Source organism: Eucalyptus grandis, chromosome 9 (assembly GCF_016545825.1).
Source record: "Eucalyptus grandis isolate ANBG69807.140 chromosome 9, ASM1654582v1, whole genome shotgun sequence".
NCBI classification, from domain to species: domain Eukaryota; kingdom Viridiplantae; phylum Streptophyta; class Magnoliopsida; order Myrtales; family Myrtaceae; genus Eucalyptus; species Eucalyptus grandis.
This window is the reverse complement of record NC_052620.1, coordinates 5445807-5456635: the sequence shown is the minus strand read 5'-3', so window position 1 is coordinate 5456635 and position 10829 is coordinate 5445807. Positions and strand designations below refer to the sequence as shown.

General features: G+C 38.6%; 1 protein-coding gene across 1 annotated transcript; it reads left to right on the top strand.

The window, feature by feature from the left end:
* The first annotated feature begins 689 nt into the window (after positions 1-689).
* On the top strand, positions 690-2612 carry LOC104446305 (pectinesterase 2). The gene is made up of 2 exons (XM_010060169.3): positions 690-1566; positions 1774-2612. Exons 1-2 carry the CDS (start codon positions 708-710, stop codon positions 2610-2612), a joined length of 1698 nt encoding a protein of 565 aa, XP_010058471.2. The 5' UTR covers positions 690-707.
* Positions 2613-10829: the final 8217 nt, after the last annotated feature.

Here is a 10829-nt window from a genome sequence, read left to right as displayed (position 1 = left end):
GAGTGTTCTTGGAGTCCAAGAAGCTGCCCGTGAAGCTCCCCGAGTCGTTGAGTCAAAGTCCGAGCTACCAAGAAGTATTGATCTTTACGCAAAAGTCTTCAGAGTGAAAATCTTTTTTTTTTTTTTTTTAAATGCATTGTCTAATCTCTCGAACTGAATGGACCCACAAGTCCACATGCATATGCATGTGCATGGAAATTAATAACATTGAATCATGCAATCATTGAAATTTTCTAGCAAAAGGACAACATAGGAGCGGGTGCCCGATAGACGTTCTTACGCCTTTTTGCTTATGGTCGTCTCGGAGAAAATTAATGTGAATCCCAAACAATGTTAGTTACGACTATGGCTAAAGGTTTTTAGGCACGAGCTATGAGCCATCGGATCTGAATCTCTGGAAATTCCAAAGGGGCAGTTCATTGCACATGGCTGGACAATTTAATTCGACAGATTCACAAAAGTAACTTTTGCACCCGTTACGTCAACAACGTGTTCGACAAGTCGGTTTTTTTGTAATCCATCGGTCATTCTATGATATTCAAAAGCAAGTTCCATGGAAGGTGGTGTTGCTGCTTCCCTCTTGTCGCTATTATCACTTATTACATAAAGGGACCAATCAAAGGCAACCGAACCACCCCAGTTCAACATCACCGATCTCAACTTCTCTTTCACTTAATTCCACTTGGCAATACGCAAAATCCATCAAAATGGGTTTTCTTCAGAAGGCGATCACCCTTCTCTTTTTGCTTCTTTTGCTATCTCAAACCATCTCTATCTATTCCTCTAGCGTTGTGAAATCATGGTGTAGCAAAATGCCTTATCCGCAACCCTGTGAGCACTTCTTGACCCGCAACCCTAAGCAAACCCCTCTCAAGCGAAGGTCCCATTTCCTCAGGGCCTCGATGCAAGTCGCCCTCGAGAGCGCGCAGCTAGCCCGAACCCACACGTACTCGCTAGGCTCTGGGTGCCACGATGAACGCGAGAAGGCCGCATGGGCTGACTGCCTCAAGCTTTATGAGCACACAGTCCACCACTTGAACCGGACCATCAACCGCCGGTGTACTCAAGACGACATGCAAACCTGGCTTAGCGCCGCACTGACCAACTTGCAGACCTGTGGAACTGGGTTTGTCGAGCTTGGCATCTCAGACAATGTGTTGCCCTTGATGTCAAATAATGTTTCCAAGTTGATAAGCAACACTTTGTCTGCAAACTATGTGCCCTACACTACCCCAAACTACACCAATGAGTTCCCTACTTGGGTGAGGCCCAGCGACCGGAAGCTCTTACAGTCTTCGCCCATGCTATCTACAGCAAATATTATGGTGGCTCAAGACGGTTCAGGGAACTACAAGACAATTAACGAAGCTGTAACTGCGGCGTTAATGCGGTCTGATACAACAAGGTTCATAATCTATATCAAGGCCGGTACCTATGAAGAGAATGTTGAAGTGGGATCAAAATTGGAAAACATCGCGTTTGTGGGTGATGGTATTGGAAAGACCATAATTACTGGAAGCAAAAGTAATGCTGGAGGATTTACTACCTTCAATTCAGCAACTGTTGGTGAGTTTATCATGTAATTTATTTATATTATGCATTTTATACAGTATAAATACTGGAAAGGAAAAAGAGAAAAAAAGGGGGAGGATTATCAACGTTTAGTTTGTTGAGATAGTAAATAAAGCATTTAGAGATCCATATACTTTCCGGTTTAGATTACATGAACTAGTAGACATACCCGTGCTAATAATTTCTCATCTTGAGTTTCAGCTGTTGATGGAGATGGATTCATTGCTCAAGACATCACTTTTCGTAACACTGCCGGCTCGGCCAATCACCAAGCGGTTGCTCTGCGTTCTAGCTCTGACCTCTCAGTTTTCTATCGATGTGGCTTTGAGGGTTATCAGGACACTCTTTTCGTTCATTCTAAACGACAGTTCTACAAAGAATGTGATATCTATGGCACCACTGACTTCATCTTTGGAAATGCCGCCGTCGTTTTCCATAATTGTAACATCTATGTTAGAAACCCCCCTAACAAAGTCAATACCATCACTGCACAAGGCCGAACTGACCCAAACCAGAACACCGGCATCTCCATCCTCAACTGCAAAGTCATTGCTGATTCAGAGTTGATATTGGTTCAAAGCTCCATGAAGACATACCTTGGGAGGCCATGGCAAAAATATTCAAGAACTGTTTTCATGATGACCTACCTTGATGGCCTGATTGACTCGGCCGGGTGGTTGGAGTGGGATGGTGACTTTGCCCTGGACACTCTGTACTATGGAGAGTATATGAACACAGGCCCTGGGTCATCGACCACAAATAGGGTGACATGGGCAGGTTACCATGTAATCACAAGCACGACGGAGGCTTCGAAGTTCACCATTGGGAACTTGATCCCCGGCGGCACTTGGTTACTTGCGACCGGCATGCCTAACCCCTCGGTGGGTTACAATGTGCCTTACACCTCTGTGGGTTATGACGCGATTTACCCCTCAGGGGGTTGCAAACTGTTAATCGGTTTTAGTCGGGGCTGCAATGGCTATTCTCTATTCCAGCTCTTTCTTCTTTTGTCTTCCTTTTTCTTTCTTCTGGAAATCTAGTCTAGGTGAATAGCTGTTATTTTTCCGCTTTTTGCTGTAAGGAAGTAAAAATATTGCTTATCAAATACATTTGTAATTGTTCAAGAACTCCCAAATCATAGAATAAACAATTCATCAGATCATTTTCTTTTGATTTTTGGCATCGATTTTCATTTTAACTAGTAGCCTATTTTATCATCATGAACAAATCTGACTTCTTTCAAGCGATCCACGTTCATGCTTTCCAAACGTGATCGGGCCTTCTGCGTTGTAGCACACAGAAAACATGAATTAGCTAACGACAAATCGCCGTTTCCTCCTTTTGTTCCTCAACTCCTTCCAAGCACTTGAAACTGGCAAAAATCAGTTCTCGATACTTAGCAGTTGCACAAGATCACTCTGACCCTGGGCTAGTACGGCAGCCACTTCTAATAGCTTTTTCCCACCTCGAGCTTGGATTGGTATTGCAGCATCAAGAACACAATTCTTCTGAAAAATTCTCTGAGAGGCAACATCGAGAGTAATCCATCCTACACGAGACCGATCTTTTATTATTTGGAGTCTCACTGAAGGGGAGAGAAAGTTGAACAGTCTAGCTAACTGGGAATTCTGGAATAAAAATCCTTCTTGGTTAAGATTCAATAGTCTCTGAAAAGATCTCCGAAAACATGCGGAAATCCCTGAATATTCAACAGGATGGAGTACCGAGTTGAAGGCTGCAAGTTCAAAAGATCTTTTTTCACGTCAATAGATCCCTATACTGCTATATATAGCTCCGTTTTTCTGAGGATTCAACTTCGTATCAGATGAGGCGTGAAACTGATTATAGATGATCAAGCTAATTCGGAACGAAGAAGCAATGTCGCCTCTCCAGGAAAAACAACGTAAAAAACGTCAGCAAGATAGAGGCTAGTCAGTGCAACTGTTGACCTCAAGAGTAATTATTAGAGACTGTCTGATAGAAGCTAAGTTGAACTACGTTAACCGAAAGCAGTCGAATTTGAGCTTTCGATATAACTAGATGTCTAAAATTGCTTCCTTGAACCTAAAGAAAATCCACCAACCCGGAATAGCGCAAAGAAGTTCGACCACAATCGCTGACACTGAGTGCCAAAGCCGGCAGTTTGTCGTCTGAGCCAGAGAACCAAAGAGATAAAGCTCAAACACTAAGCCACCAACAGAACAAAAATCAAATTAATTGCTAATAAAGTTGGATGTAGGAGTGCATTAAACCTTATAATAATAGATGAATTTGAAGCTCTAAGAAGTTAAGTAGTACCGATACTAACACGCGACACGCAACACAACACGACGCGATACGCCGACATATCGTTTCTAAAAAAAAACAGAAAATTCGACATGTTGGGACACGTTATATATTAAATATATATTTTTATATATACATAATAAATTATCATTTTTATGATTATTTCCATCAAATTCATAAATAAATAATTAATTAAAAAGCTTAGAATGAATATACACTAAAAACATTAATCCATCATTAATTAATATCATTTATTGTTTCAATTTGACAAATTCAACTCTATTTCAATAATTCATAAAACTTGGAGAAAAAATAAACAATCCATATTATAGACTCGCATGTTAGATATATTAGAAGAGGAGAAAAAACCTTTAAGGGGTGAATTGTATACCACGGGAAGTAGAAGAGAAGAGAATCTTATGTTTTTCTTCTTTGTCTAATTATTATTTTTATTATTGTGTTTTATTTTTTCACATATATATTTTGAGCTCCCATTTATTAAGTTTTTAAATTGACCTAGATATTAAAATCATGTATCGGAAACTCATATGTTAGATTTCCGACTTGAGTGTTGAAAAGTGTTGAGAAAGTTGACTAGGTGTCGGATTTTCCGACATGTGTTGACCGAGTGTTGAAAAGTATCCGAGAGTATCAGACAATGTCGAAGTGTCCGACACGACACAAAAGCTCTTAGAGAGTATCGATGCTTCATAGCTAAGAAGTAGCTCCAAAGTAAAAGGGCAAAACAGATTCATAGATCTCTCACTTGTTAAATTAATGTCTCGATTTTAAATTCGAATATTGATTTGTTAAATCGAATTTGTTGAGAAAGATTTTCCAAAACAGATTAAATTTTTCATTCTTGAATAAGTTTCCTGAATTGCACAAAGGAAGGAGCACTAAAGGACAAAAGATGGGCACACTATCTTTTATTATATTTTGCTTATGAGGGCAAAAGGGTAATTGTCTAAGAAAGAAACAAAGCATTTCTTTTTCTTTTATTTCTCCCATAGCCATACTTGGTCTCTTTATAAAAGTGGCGTGAAAGGTGAGCACTCCACGACATATATGTTGTCGAATCCTTGTTGAAGTTGCAGTGTGGGGCCCATGTTAAATTTGTTGACTTGAATGTATAATGATTGTATGTTATGAGTTTACGTTCAAGTGAAGTATTTATTTATAAACATTTTGGATTTGAGTTATTAGGTGTGGACATGATTTCTAATAAAGTGATGTCGAATCTTTATGGTATCTCAATATTTTTGCAATTCTCCAATCCGAACTTTTTAACAAGTTATTTTGCATATTTTTCTTGGTGAATGAAAATTCTTTATTTCAATTGTTTCACTTGTAATCCGAGAAAGAAAGATAGTTCACCCATCATACTCATCTCAAATTCATCTTGCATAAACTTAGAAAACTTCTTGCACAGATTTTCGTTAGTTGATCCAAATATAATTTCATCAACATAGATTTGAACAAGTAGAAACTTTTTACTTTCTCTTTTAATAAACAAGGTAGTATCCACTTTTCATTTGACAAAACTGTTTTGAATTAGAAACTTACTTAACCTGTCATACTATGCTCGAGATGCTTGCTTTAATCCATATATAGCATTTTTCAGTCTGAATACTGAGTCTGGTCTCTTTAAATCTTCAAATCCGAGAGTTTGTTCCACATAAACTTCTTCTTGGATAAATCCATTTAGAAATGCACTCTTGACGTCCATTTGGAACAACCTGAAATTTTTATAATAAGCAAAAGCAAGTAATAATCTAATTTTTTCTAACCTGACTATTGGTGCGTAGGTTTCATCATAGTCTATCCCTTATTCTTGCGTATATCCTTTGGTTACGAGTATTGCTTTGTTCCTGACCACTTTTTCTTTTTCGTCCATCTTATTTCTGAAAACCCATTTAGCTTCAATAATGGATTTACCTTTTGATTTAGGAGTTAATTCCCAGACATTGTTAATGCTGAAATATTTGAGTTCTTCTTGCATTACTTCAATCCAGCTTTCGTCAGCTAAAGTTTTTTTATGCTTTTGGGTTCTATTTCAAAAATAAGTACCACGGCGTTAGACTCTTCTTGCTTTTTGGATCTGGTGCAAATCCCTTCATCAATATCACCAATGATCAGTTATTTGGGATGACTAGACATGTGCTTTAAGTTATTGGTCGGTCTGACAATTTGCTAATCTTCTGCTTCAGTTGATTTTTCAATTTTTGTTCATTGTTGATTTTTAGAGATCTGAGCTGCTTCAAGGGAGGTAGAATTTGTAAAGTCTGAGCGTGTTCATATTCTTCAGGTTGAGTTTGAATCAATTGATTTTGCAAAGAGTCTTGAAATTTGACATTCATAGATTATTCCACGGACTAAGTCTCCTTGTTAAATACTTTGTAAGCTTTGCTTGAGGTTGAGTAGCCAAGGAAAATTCCTTTGTCTAACTTTTTTTCAAACTTATCGCCTTCGATTATTTGCATTTTTCAAAACAAAATATTTACAACTAAACACATGAAAGTAAGAAATAATTATTTTTTTTCCTTTAAATAACTCATAAGGAGTTTTCTCCAAGAATAAGCCTTAAAAATATTATGTTAATAATATAACATGTTGTAAAAACTGCTTCAGCCCAAAAACGAGGAGAAATATTACTTTCTATTAAAAGAGTTCTTGCCATTTCTTGCAGAGATTTATTCTTTCTTTCTATAACTTCATTTTGTTCTAAAGGGTATGGAGAGGAGAAAACATGCTGAAAACCTAATTCATCACAGAATTTATAAAGTCCTAATTTTCAAACTCACCTCTATGATCTGTCCATATGCCTGAAATAGCATATCCTTACTTATTCTATACTTTCTTGGTAAACTTTGAAAAGTGAGAAATATTTCAAACTTACTTGCCAAAAAGTGAACCCAACTAAATCGAGAATAATCATCTACAATTACTAGGTAATATCTCTTTCCACCAAAGCTTTTAATTCTGATTGGTCCTAAGAGATCTATATGCAAAAGCTGAAAAACACGATTAGTAGAAACTTGATTTATTGGTTTAAAAGAACTTCTAACCTATTTTTTCAATACACATGGTGTGCATAAGTCAAATTTTTGAAACTTCAGGTTGGGCTACCCACGAACAAGGTTCTTGGAAGAGATCTTGGCAATTTGCTTCATATTGACACAGCCAAGCTTTCGATGCCAAAGATTTGCTTCATCTTGAATTGAAATTAGTTATTGAGATTTTTCTAGTTTTATATCCAGAGGATAAATGTACTCATGTTTTCGTTTAGTAAAAGATTGAGAAAGATCTTTATTAGTTCCCGAACATACTCCTTCTTGGAAATTGATTTTGAATCCAGTGTTATAACATTCTGAAATTTCGGAAAAGTAGATTATTGGATGAAAAATTGGAGATTGGAAGAAAAAGAAAAATGATAACAATATTATTATTTTCTCTCTCCTCTTTCTCCTCTCCTTTATGCTCCCTCCTCCTTCAACCAAAAGTCTTCTTCCTCCCTTTTCTTTTCTCCCTCTCTCTCTCTCTCTCTCTCTCTCTCTCTCTCTCTCACTTTTCCACCCCCACACCTACGCCAACCCTTTTGCTGCAATTTCCCATAACTTCCCTTCCATTATTTTATTGTTTCTCTCTCCCCTTTCCCCCTTCCTCCTCACGACAATCCCCACTCCCACGTCCCTCTTCTTCTTTTTCTCTTTAGTTTCTTTTTTGTTTTGCTTCCAAAGTTGCCCCCGTATGTTGCTGTTTTGTCCCAAACCAGCCACCATCTTGTACCATGGCCATGGGCTATCACTATCCGCACGCCGCCATCTACCGCCGAAAAGCTGCACCACCCATCCACGAGCCATCCGCCCGCCATTCGTGCCAAATCAAAAACCACCGCCGAGACCCATTTTTCCCGAGCGCCTCCATGACATTTTGGACATAACCGTGAGTAGCCCTCGCCACCGCCATTGCGCTCATGTCATCGGAATTGTCGTTGGGTGAGTTTAGCTCATAATCCTTTAATTAGTGTCTAAACTTGCTTAGAAGATTGATTTGTGTTTAAGGATGATTTAGACTAACTTAAGTATGGATTAGTTATAAGTTAGAATAGTTAGATTAGCATTAAAATAGATTAATGTTAGTCTAATTCGTGAGATTAACACGTTTGAGGATGATTTGGTTGAAAAAAGTGGCTGTTCTTCAAGACTGGTTCCTAGACGTCTGCTGTTTGTCATTTTTTGTAGACTAAAATTGGTTATGAATTTGAGGTTGAGATCTTCTGGAGAAATTTTTTAGACATCTTCAGCTACAATATATATTTTTCTCAAGATTTTTGGGGATTCAAAAGAATGAGATATCAACTTCGTCATTTTCAAACAGAACTGTAGTTTTCGCTGGAATTGATGACCTTTTTTCGGATTCCAAGGGTTTTTATTAGCTCTTGGGGTCCGAATTTCAGAAAATTTCTTAGCAAAAGTTGTTTTTCACCTCTTCTAGTTTAATATACTCATATTTTAGATCAAATAGACATGTTTAGGATCTCGAACCAAACTGATTTTGAAAAACTAACTTTCTGGGAACGAACCTAGCTTTGGTGCTGGATTGAGCAATTTACTAGGCCCAATCTAGAAGGATCTGTGTAAGGACCCGAGCCCCATGTTGTAATATTATCCGCTTTGGACACTGAGTCCTCACGGCTTTAAAACGCGTTATGCAAAGGCAGAGGGTCATCTCTCGAGCCTTCCCTCTCTTAAGCCATAATATTGTCCGCTTTGGAGGCACGGCCCACTGGCCCGTCCTCTCTCACGGCTTTGTTTTCAGCGCAGCGGAAGCATACGTGAAACATGTTATATAGATGAAAGGGACCTAAGCCTTTATAAACTAGCCTAGGATTCCCCCTAAGCGATGTGGGACGGGAGACATGTTCTTAGCCTCACCTGCGTACTGCTAAGGCGATCTCAGTCCATCCCTCCATACTGCCCTGGGTCTGGGTCATCACAATCTGGGTTTAGATGTCTGCATGAAAAATGTTCGTTTATGTGTTATTTACAACATATTCAAATTTGGTAATTTTCCAAGCTCGATTGGTTAAGTTTCTGGATTTAAACTTGGAGACGCGCGAAGGCCCGATTTCTGCCAATTATGATTGATTTTAGTTTGGTGATGGTTCTTGATGCTTTGCTTGCTTTAATTAATTTTTTTAATGACTTGTAAAGTTAATTTATTAGTTATTTAATTCTGGAATTTCACTATTCATGATGCACTATTTATGAGTTACTGTTCACAAAAACACTATTCACGTGTACTGTTCACCCACGAATGAAAAGTGGCCTAATTTCATGTGTGTTGATTTTATAAAGTGAATGGATGTGTAAATGTATGGGCATCCGCATGAATTGGGTGATGTTTTGTGCGATTGTGTAGTGATTAGAAAATGTTGGTATTTAATTAGAAAATATCGGGTGTTAGGTTTTTGACATCGAAAGTATTTTTAAGTAATATATCAAACTATGGGATTTTAAAAGAGATGATATAACTTTTTTGGTTTGATTTGACTGTGTCCCCACACACAATTATTTTACCATGAATTTTTAATATGAAGAAAATAGGCCAGGATCACTATTTTAATTAAGGCATTTGAGTGCAATGCACGGTGTCTTGGGCCAAAATTGAATGAATGCATGAATGATGTGAGATGCCATCATGAGCCTTTGGGGTCGGACGATGCTCATTCGGAAATGCCCCAAGTCAACAGATGTCGGTCTCAGTGGAGACTAAGCCAATGCTCCTATATGAAATGCCGTCAAGATGTAGATGTTGTCGTGCTTGATAGTGCGAGACGATGCTCGACTACTCTAGAAGACTGCTGACTATTGAGTCGGCAGTGGCCAGTGGGTCAAAATTAATTGGAATGAATGAGTGTTGAGATGGTTGGGCCTTATTATAGGGTAAACTTGTGTGGTGTGGTATGGGATGTGTCACATCGATTTTACCTTATAATCGGGATCTGTGTGGTTGATCGATATATACTATATGGTACACTAATGTGCAAAGACGTATGAGAATTATGGTATCATTGGTTTTGACTGTGCATGAGTTGAGCACATTGTTTATAGCACGCATGCATGAATCGTTAACACGTTTCACACATGTTTCTGTTGTGCTGAGAACAAAGCCTTAAGGGGTGGCCCGATTGGGATAGCGGTTCGTCCGCGTCAGTGTGAGGCCCAAAGAGGACAATACTGCACTGGGATGAGAGATGGTGGTGCGTCTATGCCTCTACCCCAGACAATGCATTTGTGTGGCAATGGCTAGGTGAAATCGCTTGTAACACAATTCATATGTGATTGATGAACTGCATCATCTAATGGCCATGTGCATTGGGCGTATTGTGTGGAGCTATGACGTGCAGGGTATGGCATACCAGGTAAGGATGTATGCGAATCGACTATTGATTGTTGATTGTTAATCTTTGGTTTGTTTGTGGGATGATTCTGAAGAGATACCCCGAGTTGAGTTGGTGTACTAATTGGGGGACTAGGGGAAGAACTCGCTGAGATTCATATTTTACTAGTTATTGAACAACCACTTTTAGGTCCCCAGTGTGAAGAAACAGGAGCTTGAAGCGGAAAGGTCAAGAGCATAGGTGGCTCAGTAGTCCTTTATGAGATAGACCTTCTGTATAAGCTTAAGGTGTTTGTGAAAATGTATTTGATTCGAAATTGGTTGTCCTACTTTTCTATCCCATGTTTGTTGTTGTTAGGGGATTAGTTAATTTGCTTCCGCATGTGTAATAAAATGAAAAAAGTCGGTGATGAGTCCTGGGAACGGCCGAGGGATGTGTGCACGCTTGAGGTTCGAGGTGTAACAAGTGTCGCACAGCTTGACTAATGCTGAGTAGATTGTAATTTAATCCTTCCACTAAGGAAACATTATTGATTGTGAGACTTCCAATCTTTATAGTTCCACAC

What these genes read in the sequence shown, in the direction of transcription:
- LOC104446305 (XM_010060169.3), top strand. Translation starts at nt 708, where the DNA reads ATGGGTTTTCTTCAGAAGGCGATCACCCTTCTCTTTTTGCTTCTTTTG. An exon ending in CTTCAATTCAGCAACTGTTG is followed by an intron (nt 1,567 to 1,773) that starts GTGAGTTTATCA and finishes CTTGAGTTTCAG; the next exon opens with CTGTTGATGGAGATGGATTC.